Below are 22,088 nucleotides of genomic sequence, written 5' to 3' on the forward strand. Positions count from 1 at the left end.
TTTGTTTTTTCAGTATGGGGTATTGTGTGTAGTTTGATGAGGAAAACAAACTATTTTATCAATTTTAGAATAAGGCTGCAACATAACAAAATGTGGAAATGTCAAGTGGTCTGAAAACTTTCGGAATGCACTGTATGTCATACTTTCACTAAAACGAGTACTTATTTACTTAAATATGGGAAGTTCTGGACATTGTCTTTCAGCTCTAAAAAGTGGATTTATACTGGTGAGGCTGTTAAAAGAAACTCAATCCAGATGCAGCTATCAGCCCTCTAATTCGTTTCATACGAACAGGCCTACTAGCCTATTAGCATTTTAGTTATTTTTGATTATGTTTTTTTATGGGATGTCGATGATAGACTGGAGAACTGAGGCAATGATTATTTGGAAGCACCAGTTTTTTGGGTTGGTGTTATGACCTGACTCTGGCTTTGAACTGTTCTCTTCCTCCTCACTAAGCTCCTTGCTCTGTGCAGGGATAGGCCACATAGCTGGCTGGCAGCTTGTAGCTCCTGGTTTGGTAAGAAGAATGCCCCTCTCCCCACAGGTGTTATTACTACCTCTGAGGGTTTAGAGCTTGAGGTTGTCGCCTCATACAAGTACCTGGGAGTATGGCTAGACGGTACACTGTCCTTCTCTCAGCAAATATTAAAGCTGCAGGCTAAGGATAAATCTAGACTTGGTTTCCTGTATCGTAATCGCTCCTCTATCACCCCAGCTGCCAAACTAACCCTGATTCAGATGACCATCCTGCCCATGCTAGACTACTTAGACGTAATATATAGATCAGCAGGTAAGCGTGCTCTCAAGCGGCTAGATGTTATTTACCATTCGGCCTTCTGATTTGCCACCAATGCTCCTTATAGGACACATCACTGCACTTTGTAAACTGGTCATCTCTGTGTACCCGTCGCACGACCCACTGGTTGATGCTTATTTATAAAATCCTCTTAGGCCTCACCCCCCCCCCCCTATTCTGAGATACCTACTGCAGCCCTCATCCTCCACATACAACACCCGTTCTGCCAGTCACATTCTGTTAAAGGTCCCCAAAGCACACACATCCCTGTGTCGCTCTTCTTTTCAGTTTGCTGCAGCTAGCGACTGGAACGAGCTGCAAAAAACACTCAAACTTGACCATTTTATCTCTTCATTCAAAGACAATCATGGACACTCTTACTGACAGTTGTGGCTGCTTTGTGTGATGTATTGTTGTCTCTACCTTCTTGCCCTTTGTGCTGTTGTCTGTTTCCAATAGTGTTTGTACCATGCTTTGTGCTGCTGCCATGTTGTGCTGCTGCCATGTTGTGTTGTCATGTGTTGCTGCTGCCATGTTGTGTTGTCATGTGTTGCTGCCATGCTATGTTGTTGTTTTAGGTCTCTCTTTATGTAGTGTTGTGGTGTCTCTCTTGTCGTGATGTGTGTGTTGTCCTATATATTTATTTTATTTTTGATTTTTAATCCCAGCAGGAGGCCTTTTGGTAGGCCGTCATTGTAAATAAACATCTGTTCTTAACTGACTTGCCTGGTTAAAGGTTCAACTGGGCCCTACCTCAGAATGTGAACTTGAGTCCTGCCTGGGCCCTGGCCTCCCGCCCTCTCCCTAATCCTCTCACTGCTCCCCTCACGTCCACCCAGAGCCCTGGAAAGACCTCTAAACATAACATGTCACCCCACTTTCCTAGAAAGGTGCAAGCGAGCAAGGATTAGGCCTATATGGTACGGAATTGCCGGTTGCTCGCATACGCATACGCAATCACACATGCACACACTGACTCTCATGAACATGCATTTCTATCTCCTGGGGATTTTCTCACCGTCACCATGCCGAAGCCCATCCTCCTTTTGTTGCAAAGCGGAAAAGCTTTTCTAGGAAAAGGAATGATGAAAGGGCTTTGTTGTGTTTGGATCTGGATCTGGTGACTGTCCTGCCAAGTGCTGCGTTCAGTATGATACAGGCAGCTCTCCACAAAACCCAGTAGCCCTCAGAGGGTAAATGAGGGAGGAACCATAGTTCACAGAACTCTTCTGCACTGATGACTGGGCCAGGTGGTTTGTACCATCGCGGCACTGTGGTTATTTTTCCCCTAGAATGCTACAATAATAGAAACACACTGATAACATTAAACAATTCCTTAAAAGCTAGTAGAAAGAAAAGGGAAGTGCTTCTAGGATACAAAATCACAGATCTTTGTAGCAAAAATGTTGATGTTTTTTTATACTTTTTTGGGGGCAGGGTTTTAATTAATTGAACCTTGAAATGCTTTGAAATGCACTCGATCTGCTCAGTACAGTTACAGCAGTGGTAACCAACCTTTTCTGAGTCAAGAACACTGAGTCAAAATGCTAAAGCATGACTTAAAAAATGTAAACCTAATGTTAAAAACATTTCTGTAGCAATTAGGTTTGATGTAGGCTACAGGCCCATTGCATTATCACTGCATATTGGCTATGCTTGAATTGCCCTGCCAATGTTGTTCTTCTCAGACCATTTGGAAATTATATTAAAAAAAATGTAGTGTATATGATCACCCTGGTAATAGATCATTTGTTGTATTACTTGTGAGCACAGCACAGTGAGCAATAAATGTAAAACATATTTTTTTTTTTAACTGGATCTGATGGTCAGTCTGAGAGGAAGGGGGCAGCATAGTGGCTGCCTCTGACCATCCCTCCGCCCTTCTTCCTTCCGCTGAGAAAAGGGGACACAGTCTTCCAGCTGATGGCGAAACTGAAGTTGCACTGAAAATATTTCTGCCTCATGCACCAATTCATGTTACTCCTATCACCAGAAAAAGCGAAATATTCCTCAATATTAAAAAAGAGAAACACTAATAACAACGCAAGCTTATCGGAACACTTTGCTATACTCCTTCATTGCAACTGCAGTGCTGGTTGCAGCGTGTGGAAGTAGGAAGAAAGCACATCTTATGGCTTATAAAGGTGTTGAACAAAGTGTTGACCGTGCTGAATAACAACTTAAACATGAACTTACACAAACAGCAGCTCTTTGCTGTATTCATTGAGTCTCTCTAGTCATGGTTTTAAACATTTTGAAATCTCACAGTATCAACTTTGCTGTGCATTTTGAACTTCGAGGCTTCTTTTTACAGTCTACAGCTTGAAGGAAACTGTGCAGACATGGTGATCTGAGCTACCTGATTGGCCAGAGGTAGGCTTATAGGTGCACTTGATTTGCTCTCTGGGCCTGCTGGGTAGGCAGAGTTCTATCATCACACACATGAAGTGGTTCAAAATGGGAACAGTTTGCCTTCCCGGCGCCAGGGCTGCTGAATCAAGTGCACCTACCGCCAACAGCGCCAAACGAATACAAAAAATGATCGTTGTTTTTTTTTTTTTTTTTTACACAAATTATCAACTAGGAATGCCTTGGAGATCGACTGGTGACCACGGAGTTAGCGCATAGGCCTGATATTTGAATGGATCCTTGTTATACAGAACTAGCACCTAGATGGTTTGCTGTGTAGCTTCTACTGACACACTATTTCCTCAAAATAAGTTAAGGCACCAATGACATTTTCAGTTGTTGCAAAGCTTCTACATCACCCCCTGTTCTTGATCTTACAGAGAAACAAGTCTTAATAGATTTATCTTGTCTTTTGGTCTCTCCCGCTTTGCAACACATACTGGGGACTGGGGATATAAGAGGAGAAAAGGACATTTGTTTTCAGATATGACCGCTAGCACATGGCCTGGGAGTCTGGCTTTACCAGTGACCTGCCACTGGCAAGCTATAGCTTTTAGCCTAAAGCAGTAATCAAATGGAAAAGCTACCCAGCTAAACAATTCTCTGCAGTAGAAATCAACAATTTTTACCCCAAGCTCACAATATCAACTGTCATATATGACCAGTCATTATTTGTTGTGATAAAGTATAATTTTGTTTCAGAAATATTAGGCCTACATTCTTGGATGTTATACATCCACCTGTCATCGTAACCTATATAGTTTAGAATTCAAGGCTGTCTTACTGTAGCCATAATTTTTCCTCAATCAAAAGGACTTGGGGCTATCGCCAAATTGCTATCCAGTGGGTCACATAAGTATAACACCTTGACAGTATCATTTTTGAAGTTCAATTTCTTTAATCAGGAAATCTAACATTAGTAGGACAGTATTGCAATCATTACTACCTCCTCTTTAAAATGGGATTCATACAGTAGCATGTCTGGAGGTTTCGCCCTCAAGGATGAAGTCATCCACTAAGTCAACAGCAGTTGATCTTACACTGGAAAAGGTGGCACACGCACACACATTGAATTTGCAGTTAACTTGTCGCCACTGATCAGTGGTTACTGTAATGGTGTAGATCTATTGTTCTTGAATGGCTCTTCCTGTATTCCTGGTGTGCACTAGCGTGATAATAATGCTGGTCTGCATTAACATGCTCTCCTAAAGGCTAGACGTTAGTTCCGAGGGAAATGGGATAGTGCTCACCATCGATAAGATCTGGGTCACGGTTTCCCAAACTCACCAAGTTCCCCAGATGCCTGCGGGTGATCATCTCGGATTCTGTACCGCTGTTCATCTCATGGCGACCAGCATATTGGTCGTCTTCCTGACCTATGAGACGCCACACAGTCACTAACTGTGCTTGACAGATTCTACCGCATTACTTAATTAATGAAGCTCAAGTGTCTATTCTATTAATGCTGCGATGAGTCCTATGGTTCCAAAGAAGTGTTTTACTTTATACACCCAACTGTGATCGCTCTGGCTATTTCATTGTTAAGAGATGATGTAGGCTAATTGTCATAGAGTTGTGAGTGTACATGGGTGTGTATGAATTGAATTGGTCTGGACAGAGCTGATACGATCTCCAAAGGATGATAGGACTTTTGATTCTTCTTGGGGCTCCTCAGGAACTTCCCTCACACCCTAACCGTGTTTCCCTAAATGTCATCTCAAACTGCCAAGTATAACGATGCACCATCTGCTAGCATCAAGTATGTATGTAAAACAAATTCTGGCGGTGACATATTTTCCTGCATGCGAAACGGTCAGCTTACTGCAGCATACTTAGTCAAGTCCCTGATTTTAGATTTTCACTATATGAGCCCTGAGCTTTGAGAGTAGACCACGGGGATATCATGCAGTGCTGATTTAAAGCTTACCTCAGGAGTGCCTGCGGTCTACCCACTAACTGTTGTAAAGAGACTGGTGGGACTGGGAGCCATGGCTTCATGAAGGGTGGCTCCCGCCAAAATGGGCTGTGATGTCGGAGTTCGGAATGATACAATTGGTAGCGTACACCCCCAGCCTGTCTGCGGCACTTTCTATTACAGGGAAATAAAAGGCGTAAGCCTACATGTTTAACAGGCCTCGGCTAAATGTCTACCTTGAGACAAAATGGCGGGCAAATGGAACCAGAAAGCCCCCCCCCCCACATCCTAAACCTGATTTGGCCATTAATGGAGCGTGTTAACTTAATCAGTGAGGCAGTGACCCAGCACGGCTCAGCTCAGCCTGGTCCGGCCTTGGCCCACGCATGCCTCCCCACTTCCTTATGCTCTCTCCCACGCTCTTTTTTTTTTCTCGGTATCTCACGCTCTCCTCCACTTATACCTCCCTTTCTCTCTCTTATTCTCTCCCCCACTATGTTTTTGTCTCAGTATTGTATGCTTCCTGGAGGGATAAGTGCTGGTGCTGATGTGAGAATGAGGGTAAAGAGATCTCGGGGGGGTGGGGTGTTTAATGACATTGCTGTTGATTCTGCAGCCATCTGGGGTGTGTGTGTGTGTGTGTGTGTGTGTGTGTGTGTGTGTGTATTTGTTTGTTTGTTTTGTGAGAGACTGAGTAAAAAAAATGTGTCGGAAGTGAGAGAGAGAGTGATAACAGATTGAATGTGAGTTGAGGAAGACACATGGAGTGAGATTTGTTTCTTTATTCTGTATGTCTACCACAATCTCTGTGTGTATTCGACATAAGTCACAAATATAACTATGATCTGTGAATATATACAAATATTTTATAAATAAAAACAATCTGTAAATATGTACAAATATTTCACCTATATTCACCTTAAGTCACAAATTAACTCATGATCTTCAAATACACTATCCAAAAGTATGTGGACACCTCTTTAAATTACTGGATTTGGCGATTTCAGCCACACCCGTTGCTGACAGGTGTATAAAATTGAGCACACAGCCATGTAATCTCCATAGACAAACAATGGCAGTAGACTGGCCTTGCTGAAGAGCTCAGTGACTTTTAACGGGGCTGAGGATGCCACCTTTCCAACAAGTCAGTTCGTAAAGTTTCTGCAATGCTAGAGCTGCCCCGGTCAACTAAGTGCTGTTATTGTGAAGTGGAAACATCTAGGAGCAACAATGACTCAGCCGGGAAGTGGTAGGCCACACAAGATCACAGAACGGGACCGCCGAGTGCTGAAGCGTGTGGCGCGTAAAAATCATCTGTCCTTGATTGCAACACTCACTACCGAGTTACAAACTGTTTCTGGAAGCAAGGTCAGCACAATAACTGTTCCTCGGGAGCGTCATGTAATGGGTTTCCATGGCCGAGCAGCCACACGCAAGCCTAAGATCACCATGCGCAATGCCAAGCATCGGCTGGAGTGGTGTAAAGCTGGCCGCCTTTGGACTCTGAAGCAGTTGAAACGTGTTCTCTAGAGTGATGAATCACGCTTTACCATCTGGCAGTCCGACGGACAAATTGTGTTTGGCAGATGCCAGGAGAACGCTACCTGCCCCAATGCATAGTGCCAAGTGGAAAGTTTGAGGTGGAGGAGGAATAATGGTTTGGAGCTGTTTTTTCATGGTTTGGGCTAGGCCCCTTTGTCCTTCACTGGAACTATCTTAACACAATGACATCATATAGACAACTCTGCTTCCAACTTTGTGGCAACAGTTTGTGGAAGGCCCTTTCCTGTTTCAACATGACAATGGACACCTCGCGTGAAGTGAGGTCCACACAGAAAGGGTTTGTCGGCCTGCACAGAGCCCTGACCTCAACCCCATCGAACACCTTTTGAGATTAATTGGACCGCCGACTCCGAGCCAGGCCTCAATCGCCCAATATCAGTGCCTGGCCTCACTAATGCTCTTGTGGCTGAATGGAAGCAAGTCCCTGCAGCAATGTTCCAACATCTAGTGGAAAGCCTTCGCAGAAGAGTGGTGGCTGTTATACCAGCAAAGGGTACCAACATTGTGGACAGGTGTCCACATACTTTTGGTCATGTAGTGAGTGTATATTCTACTAAATGTAGAATGATTTGTGAGTAAATGTTTAGAAATCCCTGACATTAACAACTGTGGAAAGTGTATTTGTGCATTCAAAAAGTGCTTGTGGATCTCTATTCACCCACTAATTAATTTGTCATTTTTGTGTTCGCTTGTAATGTATCAATATTAATATATAGCACAACTTTTGGATTTCACCCTGGTGTCATAATCAAATAATTTAGACCGTTTGCAAGTTTTGACGGATTGGGAGTGAGCTTCTCTTCTCCCGCTTCGACCATGCAGTGCAGGTAGCTAAAGTGATCGCTGTCTTCATTATGAAATGATCAACTTTATCCTGTGTATGGAAAAATTAACATATTCTTCTGTTTTTTTTCAAGCAAAACTACCAAAACTATATCTGATAGTGAACCTGAATAATCAAAATAAAATGTAATGTAAGCCCTGATGAACATGTAGCCTACCTATAGCCAGATGAGAGTTGTCTCCGGTGGTAGCTTAGGCTATTTTCCGGTAAAACATCATTTTCAACTGCGCATTTGACAACCAGTGTAATTTGTTAGGATATTCTTTGTCACAAAAAAAGGATATTGCGGAAGCCATTTTACAAACATTTGAATGCTGAATGTGACATGCAGATGTGTCAGATCAGGAATAGGCCTACAGTGCCTTTTTAGAAAGTATTCACACTCTTTTACTTTTTTCACATTTTGTTGTTACAGCCTGAATTTCAGATGGATTAAATTTCGATTTTGTTTCACTGGCCTACATACACAGTGGAATTGTTTTTTTAAAGATTTTTCTTTACAAATGTATAAATGAAAAGCTTAAGTTTGAGTCAATAAATATTCAGTCCCTTTGTTATGGCAAGCCTAAATCCTTTCAGTAGTAAAAATTTGCTGAACAAGTCACATAAGTTGCATGGACTTACTGTGTACAATAATGGTGTTTAACAGGATTTTTGAATGATTACCTCAGCTCTGTACCCCACTCAATTATCTGTATGGTCCCTCAGTTGAGCAGTATTTCAAACACAGATTCAACCACAAAGACCTGGGAGGTTTTCCAATGCCTCACAAAGAAGGGCACCTATTGGTAGATGGGTAAAAATAAAAACAGTAGACGTTGAATATTCCTTTGAGCATGGTGAAGTTCTTAATTACACTTTGGATGGTGTATCAATACACCCAATCACTACAAAGATACAGGCGTCCATCCTAACTCAGTTGCTGGAGAGTTAGGAAACCGCTCAAGGATTTCACCATGAGGCCAATGGTGACTTTAAAACAGTTACCGAGTTTAATGGCTGCGATAGGAGAATTGAGGATGAACAACATTGTAGTTACTCCACAATACTACCCTAAATGACAGAGTGAAAAGGAGTCCTGTACAGAATATTCCAAAACATTCATTCTGTTTGCAATAAGGCACTAAAGTAAAACTGCAAAAAATGTGGCAAAGAAATTAACTATGTTCTGAATACAAAGCATTATGTTTGGGTCAAATCCAACACATCACTGAGTACCTCTCTTCATATTTTCATGGATGGTGGTGGCTGCATCATGTTATGGGTATGCTTGTCATCAGCAAATACTATAAAATCTGGTTGTCTGCTTTCCAACAGACACTGGGAGACAGTAACTTTTCAGCAGGACAATAAACTAAAACACAAGGCCAAATATACTCTGGAGTTGCTTACCAAGATGACATGGAATGTTCCTGAGTGGCCTAGTTACAGTTTAGACTTAAATCGTCTTGAAAATCGATGGCAAGACATAAAAAATGGCTGTCTAGCAATGATCAACAACCAACTTGAACGAGTTTGAAAGTAAGAATTTTTAAAAGAATAATCTGCAAATATTGTACAATCCAGGTATGCAAAGCTCTTAGACTTCCCCAGAAAGACTCTCAGAATACAGATCCACAAGCACTTTGTAGTTTGTGCTATTGTAGTTTTTATTTGTGAGCTATGTTGAATATATTTACAGTTCATGAATTTATTTGTGATTTATGGTGAATATTTGTGAAATATTTCTACATTTACAGATTATGGTTTTATTTACTAAATGTTTTGCTATATTTATAGATCATAGTTTTATTTGTGTTATGTTGAATATACACACAGATCGTGGTAGACATAATTACAGAATAAAGTAACAAATCTCACTCTATAGAAACACATCAGCATGGGATATCCACCTATATCAAAAGGAGTAGATGAGGATAGACTGAAAGAGGGGGAGAGGAACAGCAGCTTATCTATGAATTACAGCTCTATGGAGGCCACTGCTTCAATAGAGGAAGAATAAGGGAGGATGGAGAGAGGGATTGAACAACCACATGTTCTGTGAGAGTGGAAGTGAGGATGAGATAGAAGTCAAGTAAGGCAGGGAGGTTTAAACCCACTGAAAATGTGGGATTACAGATTGAGCTGCAAGAGGGGGTGGGAGAGCCCACAACAGCACATTGCAAGGACAGGACAACAAAGCCTCTCGTTCGGGAGAGAGAAAGAGAAGGAGAGGAGGGAGCATGGGTGAAGAGTCGGCAGGTTATCGTTCTTATCTGTGTGTTTTTGGACTTCATTCTGGAACTGATTGGACCTTCTATCTTAACCTTGCCAAACAACTTGTAGAAGAAAGTATTGTTTGTTATTTAAAGAAATTGTAATAAATTCTTAATCGACCCCTGTACCCTACCCCAATCCTAACCTACATGAAGGGGATAGGGGTTGGAATGGGGCATTCCTCTAGTCCCAAGTCTGTAAAACTGTGTGTAGTGTGAGTTGTTTGCAATAGTTTCTCCTAAATATTTTCTTAGACATACAAAGCTTCAAGCACCATTAAATGGGAGGGAAGTCAATAATCATCTTCATTTGCACAATATCTTGATTAATTGCAGCGCCCAGAAAAGTCACAGGAGCAGAGGACACAACTATGTAGGTGACGATGCCTGTACATTGTTTGTGTCTATCTCCGTGTGTGTGTGTATAGTATTTGCTCGCTGTGCAGGACCAGGAGGGTACAGATTTAGCAACGGCGCTGGAGAGGGGATGAGAGCATTAAGCCTGCTCAGCAGGCTGCGAATAGCAGGCCCCAGGACAGGAACAGGACTGGACTGGACCGGCCAAACATAGAGAGGGGGGGAAAGAGAGACGATCAACAACAGCAGTGCTAATGCCTTTGTCAGTGCCATCGAGACCATGACTCTACCGTCAAATTTAGACTGCGGAGAGAGAATCAGTAGGTGCGCAGAAGCTGTTTCTGCTTCTTGTTCTCATTGTTTTTCGTTCGTTCTCTTTCTACACCCCCCTTCATCCAGATGTCTGCTCAGCTAGCCTCCAGATGTCCTCTCCCTCCCCTCCCATAGTGGAGAGGTGCTTTCTACGCACACACACACACACACCGCCCATCGTGGCTGTGTTTTTCTCCCTCTCCGGGGAGGATTAGTGCTCCTCATCAGTGCCTGCCACCGCCCCCGTCGGCCTCCTGCCACCGCATTGGCTGCTGCTCTCAGGACCACCGCTGACTGGAGATCACCGTGACGATGACCAGGAAGGGGGGGTTCTGTTATGGCCGTGGCGGTGGGGAGGCGACCACTCACCAAATCACCGACCAGCTGGGACCCTCAAAAAATTGTGAGGGGGAAAAAAAAAGGATAGGGAAGGAAATAGAAAAAAATATAATAACAAGGGATTAACTGTCGGCTTCAACGGAGCATTCAGGGAGTTCGTTGAAAACAGCATCAGAAATCACACCCAGATTCCCTCTGTCTCCCTCTCTCTCTCTCTCTGCCTCTCTCTCTCTGTCTCTCTCTCTGTGTGTGCTAAGTTGCTGGTCGGAGTGGACAGCTGTTCAAAAACAAGGGAAGAGGGATGGAGGAAAAAACGAGTGAAATAAAAAACAGCCCTTGGGTAAAAGACTCATTCTACATCCTCTTGTTTTCCAAAGCCACCATCATATAATGAGGGAGAGGTGCATCGCTGAACGAGTGCAGCATGCATCAGCACTGAGGCAGGACGAAGGAAGGAGCGGCGTGTGAGAGAAAGAGACGGTGACAGCCTGTGATAGAGGGATGAGGGAGGAGGAGTGCAAGGGAGAGGGAGTGAGAGAGCAGGACTGGAAGGTCATTACCACTAGGCGAGACAGAAATAAACAGGGATCCGTCACCCTTTGACACCTACTCTCTAAAAGGCTACCTTCAACGCAAATCAACAAAAAAGCTGAATCCTGCTGCATTCGCATATAGGAAACCCCTCCACAGAACCTGACTCAACCTGCCAACCAGCCAATGCATTCCCAGAGGAATGGCCTATGTCCATTGTGAAGAGGACACTCCTATCTTGTTCTTATCCTTCTATATGTACCTAACCAAAGAACTTGGTCACTCGTTATGACTGTCTGACCACAACATCCCCTTTTGACTGCGAACCAGGAATTGGCCTCTGTCTACAGAAAGGAAGAAGGGAATATCTTTGACCATCCGCTGCTAAGAGGAATAGCCTCATCTGTTGTTCACAAGAACACACACTGGATTGGTGAATGTGTCTCAAACCAAGGCGGACCAGATGTACAGCTAACTAAAGAGACATCCCTATTCCCTAGTATCCCTACACTGCTACTGTACTACAAACAGGAATATCTATATCGGTTGACGTAAACACATACTGGAGGGGTAGGTTGAGGCAATTGGAGAGCGACAGACAGACTGACCGTCAGACAGGCGGCATTTGACCTCAACATGGGAGAGACGGCCGAGTACCAGCGACTGTCCAGCGATGACGAGGAGGTAGTTCCCTTCACACCCACACCTATCATATAATGATGGTCACTTGTTTTCTAACAGCACTGCTGTCTAGCTATTTATTGGTAGAATATGTAGCCTGCATTATGACATGCCAGGAAGTATGTGTCTGTGTGTCTTTCAGGTCCTGTTCTTGTGGGTGTACCTGAAAGGAGTCAGTGTATTATTTATTAGTCATTATGTTGATTGTGGGCGAGGTATTTCAAGTCTACTGATTCAACACAATGACTGTCTTTTCATATCTCTCCAAGTTTAGTGCTTTGTATTGTAGTCTGAATTTAAAGCACACCACCAGGCTAATGTGCCCTCTGTGTGTGTATACTCAATTCATGCTGTGTGTGTTCCAGGTACCCATCTGGTAGAATAATCATAGCCATCCTTTTTCTCACATTGGTTGAACAAATGCAGTGTTTACGGCTAAGCTAGCTATATTGTTTGTGTCTCTATCTGTAATGGTCTGTGTGTCTGCTCAACCCTTCTGTTCATGACCCAGTCATACATACACACACACACACACACACACACACACACACACACACACACACACACACACACACACACACACACACACACACACACTTACCCAGCTTACGTTATTGAATGCAGAACCATGAAGTCATTGATGAAGTGCTGCTGAATGAGTTTCGTGATAGGACTCACCCACACCCTGCTCTGTCCTCCATCCATCCTTCTCTCTCATTTTCTTTCCCTCCTTTCTCATTAGTGTGATATGCAGTCATTAGAGGGCTGTCTGTGTCTCTGCATTGACAGAGTAGCCTGTTCTGTTAGGTCGGGGGAGGAGGGCTATGGTTGCCAAAGAGGACCTAGCTATGCCAGGGAGTGCCTTCTGAGGAGAAAAGTGTCTTGACTTTGTTACATTAGGTTTTTCATAACCTGTATATTACCCAGCGTGTGTGTTTTGTCTTTTCCTCAATTGGTTTCTCTTTTTTTTGCTGGGCATGTAAAGTACATATTGACCTTGCAAAGAAGTCAGGTGTGCGTTGTGGTGCTCGGGTTGGTTGGCTGTAGGCTCAATTTTCGGCTGGCTTTAAAGTGGTGCTCGTGTCAAACGCACGTTAGTTTGATATTTTGTAATGTAAAAACTGGTGCACTGGCATTTTCCAGCCTTAAAGCCAGGTTTGGCAATTTACCTGTCTTCTATTAGCTCGCTTGCCTGAGATGGGCGTGCTGGAAATGTTTGAGGTGTGTCCTTAACATGATCCAAAGTGCTAATTTCAGGCAGCGCTGATAGGGATATTTAAGACCAACCAAAAGCTGGTTTTAGCGGTGACGCAGTTGGCTATGGCATGAATTCTGACAGCGGATACGAAGCCTATCCAGCCGTGAATCACAGTGCCCATATGTGACCCACCATCTGTATTCGGTCCTACGTAGCGACATTTGAAATTGTTTTTTTACATTGGATAAAAGTAGAGACTCAGAGCTACAAAATGGTATATAATACAGCGAGGGAAAAAAGTATTTGATCCACTGCTGATGTTGTACGTTTGCCCACTGACAAAGAAATGATCAGTCTATAATTTTAATGGTAGGTTTATTTGAACAGTGAGACACAGAATGGACAGATGAGAACAAAATGGAGCTCTTTGGCATCAACTCAACTCGGCGTGTTTGGAGGAGGAGGAATGCTGCCTATGACCCCAAGAACACCATCACCACCGTCAAACATGGTGGTGGAAACATTATGCTTTGGGGGTGTTTTTCTGCTAAGGGGACAGGACAACTTCACCGCATCAAAGGAACGATGGACGGGGCCATGTACCGTCAAATCTTGGGTGAGAACATCCTTCCCTTAGCCAGGGCATTGAAAATGGGTCGTGGATTGGTATTCCAGCATGACAATGACCCAAAACACACGGCCAAGGCAACAAAGGAGTGGCTCAAGAAGAAGCACATTAAGGTCCTGGAGTGGCCTAGCCAGTCTCCAGGCCTTAATCCCATAGAAAATCTGTGGAGGGAGCTGAAGGTTCGAGTTGCCAAACGTCAGCCTCGAAACCTTAATGACTTGGAGAAGATCTGCAAAGAGGAGTGGGACAAAATCCCTCCTGAGATGTGTGCAAACCTGGTGGCCAACTACAAGAAACGTCTGACCTCTGTGATTGCCACCAAGTACTAAGTCATGTTTTGCAGAGGGGTCAAATACTTATTTCCCTCATTAAAATGCAAATCATTTTATAACATTTTTGACATGTGTTTTTCTGGATTTTTTTGTTGTTATTCTGTCTCTCACTGTTCAAATAAACCTACCATTAAAATTATAGACTGATCATTTCTTTGTCAGTGGGCAAACGTACAAAATCAGCAGGGGATCAAATACTTTTTTCCCTCACTGTACACTACAGTTGAGGAAGAATGGGAAAGTAATTCTGCTTTGAAAGTTGATAAACTTGTAAACTCACTTTTGAGAAAATGGCCTTTGAATGTTTTGATACTACTACTACTGGAGAGCCCTTCTTTTTCTACACCCAATCAACATCGTTCACACCCTCTTAAGCCTTTGCCCCACCCATCTCTTTAAGGGTTGATCCGAGCATTCTGTACTAAGAGCAGTCAAGCACCAAGCTAAAAGCTAGCTACTTCCAGACATCTAAGTGAGAGCGAACAGCTCACCTAACATTACTCACCCTAGCAGAGCTGGTTAGGCTGTTATGTTATCCAGAGCGTTGGTGACTGCAACTGTGCTGTCAGATTGTCCTTTGGTAAATTCAGAGTGTTTCGGGTTCAGAGCGCACACTGGACGCTCTGGCCGATGAGAAGGGTTGATCTGAACATTCTGACCTCACAACAGCAGTCAGGCACCCAAGTTAACTGGCTAACATTGACTAGTTTGCTAGCTACTTCCAGGCACATAATGAGAGAACACCCCAATCTGACAATTTTACTCGCCCTAGCAGAGCTGGTTAGGCTGTTTTCATGTTATCCAGAGCGTTGGTGACTGTAACTGTTGCTGGCAACAATTTAATTACGTTTTTTTGCCGATGTTTACTGACACCGGCCATATTCAACGGGTGTTGAGCCTTCATAAATTCACGAGTTATTCTGTGCTCTGGCACACTCAGACAAGAGTAGATGGCCAGACTGAATATACAAATGCACCCGAAATGGTTACTTGCATAGTGGAGTTTTTTGTTAAGACATGTAGCTAGCTAGGTAAACAATGAACTATAATCCCAACTAATTATGAATCTGCAGGTAGTTAACCAACCAGGTTCAATGTTAGCTTGCTAACATTAGGCTACAGCTAGCCAAGTAAATGGCTCTGAGATACGAATAATAAGATTATACACGTAACGTTAGCTAGCGAGCCAGCTAACGTTAGCTAGCTTGCGAGGTAAACAATGATCCGTAATCCCAACTCATGACGTTACTACCCTGCCTGAATCTTAAGGTAGCTAACCAACTAGGTTCAATGTTAGCTAGCTAACATTAGGCTATAGCTAGCCAAGCAAATGGCTCTGAAATACAAATAATAAGATCATACACGTAATGTTAGCTAGCGAGCCAGCCAGCTAACATTAGCTAGCTAGTTAACAGTACACTTTAACTTGAAATGAAACCACTTTCTGTCAAAATTAGAAACGTGTAATATCTAAAAATTTAGCTAGCTAGACTATCTTACCCATATACATCATTCATGGATGGACGTGTCTCCTGTCAGATGCCTTGGTTGCCCATAGTTTGAAGATGTAATCCGGAGACAGGTGTTTTCTCCATCTCCTTAGCTAACATACTCGAAATCCACTGATTTCAGAACTTGGTCCTCCAGAAATTGGAGAGCAACACTTAATGTAGTTTTACTACACCATACCTTTAAAAAAAAAAAACCTGTGTTAGACAGGATTATCTACATATACTGACCAGCTCATTATAGACAAAAGCGTGCTATATGGCAGACCAATCCAAACTCATCTCTCGGCATGTCCAGCCCACACATTATCTCAGCCAATCATGACTAGTGGGAAAGTTAATGTATTTTTCCGTGGCTAACCAACTAGGCTCGTAATTTAACAATTGTAATTTTATTTACAGATGGCATACAAGTTTGTTATTAAGGCCCATTTAAGTTCACATGTTCCATAAGGCATTTCTGCGAACAAATGTATCTTGATAACATTTTTTAAAACATTCAAATGCCTCTCCTTTGAAGTAGTGACATGCGACATACACCCAGCTTCTTGAAACGGGTCACATAAGGGCATGGAACAAGAGTAGCCTAATGTGCTTTGAGTGCCTTTTATATTTCGTATTTAGAAACATAAACAGTTTATTTCCCATTTTGTTGTATTTGATTAAAAACCAAGCATCTCAATTAAGGCTCCTTTTTTGTCTGCCCAATGAAATCGTGAAGTAGTCAAGACTGTCGATAAAGGGTTTGGCTCCTGAGACCGCTTGGAAATAAATATTAATCACCAAAGCTTTATTAAAATGTCAAGTTTGAGAGGAGTAAAACAGTGAGCTGACATTCCCTTTTTATCTATGCATTGTAGGCAGGTCCTGTTTTCGACGTGCGTAAAACCCCCTCTGATGTAGAACCCAAGTCCGCCTACTATATCGAAGGCTGTTTCAACAGCAATTTGTTTTTTTATCTTGCCGATTTGATGATATCATTACATTTTATATGATTGCTTGTTTTTCATTGTAACTGTATTGCAACCAAACTTATTAAAATGATTTACCTTCCTGGTTTGATGGTGACAATGTCCGTGGCACGCTTAAACTTCTGGAGATGTGTGGATGCAATCTAATCTGTAATATAGTTCCGATTTATGTTCATAAAACAGGCCTATTTAGGAGCAGTATAATGCTGAGTGGACATTCTCCCTTTCTCTTTATATTGGATCTTTGTCTAGCTACTGTGAAAAGTTTGTATGTGCGTAAAACCCTCCATAATCTGTGTTTTAATATTATGTGACCATGAAATGATGGTGCCTGTAAGTGTGACATAGCATATTTACAACAACTTGTTTAATTTTGTTTAGAATTATTTGTTATCTTTTTTTTAAGCCTTATCAATAATTAATTTTAATATTGCTTATTGACAATGTTTGGCATGTCCATGCTCAGCCATAATGCAATTTACATTAGGCCCAGTCCCTATATCATTGTGAATGCCATTGATGCCATGCAATTACTTTAGAACAATGTGGATTACAAATGGGTTCAAGTTAACCTTCTGTAAGCCATTTAACAAACTATAATGGACTAACATTGGAATTGGAGTTGATTCCAAGGCAATACATTAAAGACCGTAAATACATAACCTGAAGCAACCACATATTTTGTCATGGAGCATGTTCTGATTGGCCAGTGAGGGGCCAAACCTCGACACAGCCACAACTTTTTTTTATTCATCAAAACCCAGCCCGTTGTGCCAACGCCAGCAAGTGCGCTGATAAATGTGATTGTGAAAATATTTCTGACACACCACTAAACCAATAGCGGTTTGTTAAAATAAAGCCGTGTGTGTGGCCGAGGGTTGAAGTTGCAGCTTTGTGAGCGGCAAGGGTGAATCGGGGGACTCAAAGCTGTAGCTATCTGCTGTCTACAACGTTTCTCTCCCCTTACACAGCAGGCTGCATGCATTCTATAACCTCATCAATCAGAGAGAGAGAGATTCAGAGAGAGAGAGATTCAGAGAGCGAGAGATTCAGAGAGCGAGAGATTCAGAGAGAGAGAGAGAGAGATTCAGAGAGAGAGATGGATCGAGACAAAGGGGAAGGATGAAGGGGGGATAGAGAGGGGAGGGTGGGGAGAGAAAGAAGGGACGTACCGTTGAAGTCGGAAGTTTACATACACTTAGGTTGAAGTCATTAAAACTTGTTTTTCAACCACTCCACAAATGTCTTGTTAACAAACTATAGTTTTGGCAAGTCGGTTAGGACATCTACAAGTAATTTTTCCAACAATTGTTTAGACAGATTATTTCACTTAAAATTCACTGTATCATAATTCCATACACTAACAATTTACATATACTAAGTTGACTGTGCCTTTAAACGCTTGGAAAATTCCAGAAAATGATGTCATAGCTTTAGAAGTTCCTGATAGGCTAATTGACATCATTTGAGTCAATTGGAGATCTACCTGTGGATGTATTTCAAGGGCTACCTTCAAACTCAGTGCCTCTTTGCTTGATATCATGGGAAAATCAAAAGAAATCAGCCAAGACCTCAGAAAAACAATTGTAGACCTCCACAAGTCTGGTTCATCCTTGGGAGCAATTTCCAAATGCCTGAATGTACCACGTTCATCTGTACAAACAATAGTACGCAAGTATATACACCATTGGACCACGCAGCCATCATACCACTCAGGAAGGAGACTCGTTCTGTCTCCTAGAGATGAACGTACTTTGGTGCGAAAAGTGCAAATCAATCCCAGAAGAACAGCATAGGACCTTGTGAAGATGCTGGAGGAAACCGGTACAAAAGTATCTATGTCCACAGTAAAACGAGTCCTATATCGACATAACCTGAAAGGCTGCTCAGCAAGGAAGAAGCCTGCATTGCTGCAGGAGGGACTGGTGCACTTCACAAAATAGACTGTATCATGAGGAGGGGAAACTATGTGGATATATTGAAGCAACATCTCAAGACATCAGTCAGGAAGTTAAAGCTTGGTCCAAATGGGTCTTCCAAATGGACAATCACCCCGAGCATATTTCCAAAGTTTTGGCAAAATGGCTTAAACCTGTTCGGGATAGGGGGCAGTATTTTCACGGCCGGATAAAAAACGTACCCGATTTAATCTGGTTACTACTCCTGCCCAGAAACTAGAATATACATATAATTAGTAGATTTGGATAGGAAACACTCTAAAGTTTCTAAAACTGTTTGAATGGTGTCTGTGAGTATAAAAAAACTCATGGCAGGCCAAAACCTGAGAAGATTCTAAACAGGAAGTGTCCTGTCTGACCATTTCTTGTCCTTCTGTAGCCTCTCTATCAGAAATACAGAATCTCAGCTGTAACGTGACATTTTCTAAGGCTTCCATTGGTTCTAGGAAGGCGCCAGAAAGTGTAATGATAGCTCTGCAGTCTCTGGGCGAAAAACAGCAGGGGTTTTTGTGAGTGGTCCTTCTGAGGACAATGACACTGGCGCGTGCGTGAACGAGACGACTCCATTTTTTGCTTTCACTGTTTGAACGAATACAACGTCTCCCGGTTGAAATATTATTGCTATTTTACGAGAAAAGTCGCATAAATTTATTTTGAACAGCGTTTGACATGCTTTGAAGTACGGTAATGGAATATTTTGACTGGGTTATTTCGAGTGCATTCTGACAAAGAACAGCAAAGGTAATCCAATTTTTCTAATAGTAAATCTGAGTTTGGTGAGTGCCAAACTTGGTGGGTGTCAAAATAGCTAGCCGTGATGGCCGGGCTATGTACTCAGAATGTTGCAAAATGAGCTTTCACCGAAAAGCTATGTTAAAATCTGACACCGCGATTGCATAAAGGAGGTCTGTATCTATAATTCTTAAAATAATTGTTATGTTTTTTGTCAACGTTTATCGTGAGTAATTTAGTAAATTCACCGGAAGTTTGAGGTGGGTATGCTAGTTCTGAGCATCACATGCTAATGTAAAAAGCTGGTTTTTGATATAAATATGAACTTGATTGAACAAAACATGCATGTATTGTATAACATAATGTCCTAGGAGTGTCATCTGATGAAGATCATCAAAGGTTAGTGCTGCATTTAGCTGTGGTTTTGGTTTTTGTGACATATATGCTTGCTTTGAAAATGGCTGTGTGATTATTTTTGGGAGGGTACTCTCCTGACATAATCTAATGTTTTGCTTTCGCTGTGAAGCCTTTTTGAAATCGGACAGTGTGGTTAGATTAACGAGAGTCTTATCTTTAAAATGGTGTAAAATAGTCATATGTTTGAGAAATTGAAGTTATAGCATTTTTTAGGTGTTTGTATTTCGCGCCACGCTATACTATTGGATATTATTGAGGCGTTCCGCTAGCGGAACGTCTATCCCTAACAGGTTTTAAGGACAACAAAGTCAAGGTATTGGAGTGGCCATCATAAAACCCTGACCTCAATCCTATAGAAAATTTGTGGGCAGAACTGAAAAGGCATGTGCGAGCAAGGAGGCCTACAAACCTCACTCAGTTACACCAGCTCTGTCATGAGGAATGGGCCAAAATTCACCCAACTTATTGTGGGAAGCTAGTGGAAGACTACCCGAAACGTTTGAACCAAGTTAAAGAATTTAAAGGCAATGCTACCAAATACTATTTGAGTGTATGTAAACTTCTAACCCACTGGGAATGTGATGAAAGAAATAAAAGCTGAAATAAATGATTCTCTCTACTATTATTCTGACATTTCACATTCTTAAAATAAAGTGGTGATCCTAACTGACCTAAGACAGGGAATTTTTGGAATGTCAGGAATTGTGAAAAACTGAGTTTAAATGTACTTGGCTAAGGTGTATGTAAACTTCCAACTTCAACTGTATGTGCTCCATACAGTTTGGGCTTCATTTTCTTACGTTGTTCATGCGAAGGCGGTGATTAGGCCATGTAACATTGTTTTGAAACCTCAAATGTTTTGCAACGGACAACAAAATGTGTTTCTTATTGGCAGTCAGGCAGTGCCTCCTTGTTTCACTCTGTTTTCTTCAGTTTTGTGCAGACTGTCTAAAATAAATAATGGATTTATTGTGAAGGTGTAGGCTATATTACATGGATTTATTAGACTTTTTAAAATAGCTTGTAGGCTATGTGTTTATTCTAATTAACGGTCAATTAGCGTGAGACTGACAGTTATTTGCTTGACAATCACCGGCTGACTAAGTTTTGTGACCACCACAGCCTTAGTTCTCTTCCACACTCGTGGTCAGGGATAAAATTACAGAAGGGGGTAAGGCTTGGCTTCATGCTTGGATTTATGAAGTAAGCCATGTCCCCTTTTCCAATGTAAATTTAAAGAAGGGGTGCTTGTGCTCTGTTTTAGTGTGTGCTTGTGTGACTTTAAGTTGGGGGTCCCACTCTCCGCCAAAGCTCCATCTGTCCCCTTGTACACCTACCCCAGAACCCCTTTCCTAGCCTCTTATGAGGTGGGTGGGGTTGTGTTTTTCAGTGCAGGGAGTGATGTCTCTGATCTATAATGTTGGCTTCAATTTGGAGATAATTGAGGCGGTTGTATAATCAAGAAACAACATGCCATTTCAGACCTGATCTGAGAAATACGGATGCCCAACACTGTTGTCTTTGTGCATGTGTGTATATTTTTGTTTGTGTGTGTCAATTCATGTTTTCATGCCGTCCTGCCTAGTTTGATCTGGGTCGTCATATTCAGTAGGGATACACAACAGAAAACGTTTTAAAACATTCTGCATTGCAAAGGAAAATTAGCATCAGTAATAATAAATGGGGACCTTCCGAAATCTCATTACTAGACAGATACGATGTCAATTCGTGCCAATGTGATCTGCATTGTCAGATGAAATTGCAACTATACATATTAGGATGGGTTAGCATTCAATTTGCGGTCTTGGCCAGTATAGTGTTGCTGAAAAGGAAGTGACTGCGTTGAATAGCCTACATCAACTAGGCACTCGTTTGATCAATTGTGTAATGAGACTTTTTAATTTCAAGCCTACCTTCATGGGAACCACTAATAATACATTATATTATTGTAATTGTCTGATATTTTATGCAAATTGAAAGGCTATTGGCCTATTTCACCCCTGCTGCTTGCTCAGTGGTGCTAAAAAGAAACTATCCAACTTTAAGGTGATTTAAACTGAACAAAAATGTGAATACAACATGCAACAATTTTAAGAGATTTTACTGAGTTATAGTTCAAATAAGGAATTCACTCAATTGAAATAAATTCATAAGGCCCTAATCTATGGTTTTCACATGACTGGGAATACAGATATGCATCTGTTGGTCACAGATACCTTAAAAAAAAAAAAAAAGTAGGGGAGTGGATCAGAAAACCAGTTGGTATCTGTTGATTGTGGCCTGTGGAATGTTGTCCCACTCCTCTTCATTGGCTATGCGAAGTTGCTGGATATTGGCGG

At 42.0% G+C, this 22,088-nt stretch overlaps 1 protein-coding gene across 2 annotated transcripts in view; it reads left to right on the forward strand.

The window, feature by feature from the left end:
• LOC106568689 (activated CDC42 kinase 1) overlaps positions 1 to 22,088 on the forward strand; it is a 183,282-nt gene that overhangs the window by 43,708 nt on the left and 117,486 nt on the right. The window contains exon 1 of one of the 2 annotated variants that reach the window (XM_014139248.3): positions 10,323 to 12,008. The exons of the other annotated variant lie outside the window; for it this stretch is intronic. Within the exon in view, the coding sequence (XP_013994723.1) occupies positions 11,961 to 12,008 (48 nt within the window). The 5' untranslated portion in view covers positions 10,323 to 11,960. Of the gene's footprint in view, positions 1 to 10,322; positions 12,009 to 22,088 lie in introns of those variants that run through there. 2 annotated transcript variants of the gene reach the window in all.

The sequence above is a fragment of the Salmo salar genome, chromosome 14 (genome assembly GCF_965601325.2).
Source record: "Salmo salar chromosome 14, fSalSal1, whole genome shotgun sequence".
Taxonomy (NCBI): domain Eukaryota; kingdom Metazoa; phylum Chordata; class Actinopteri; order Salmoniformes; family Salmonidae; genus Salmo; species Salmo salar.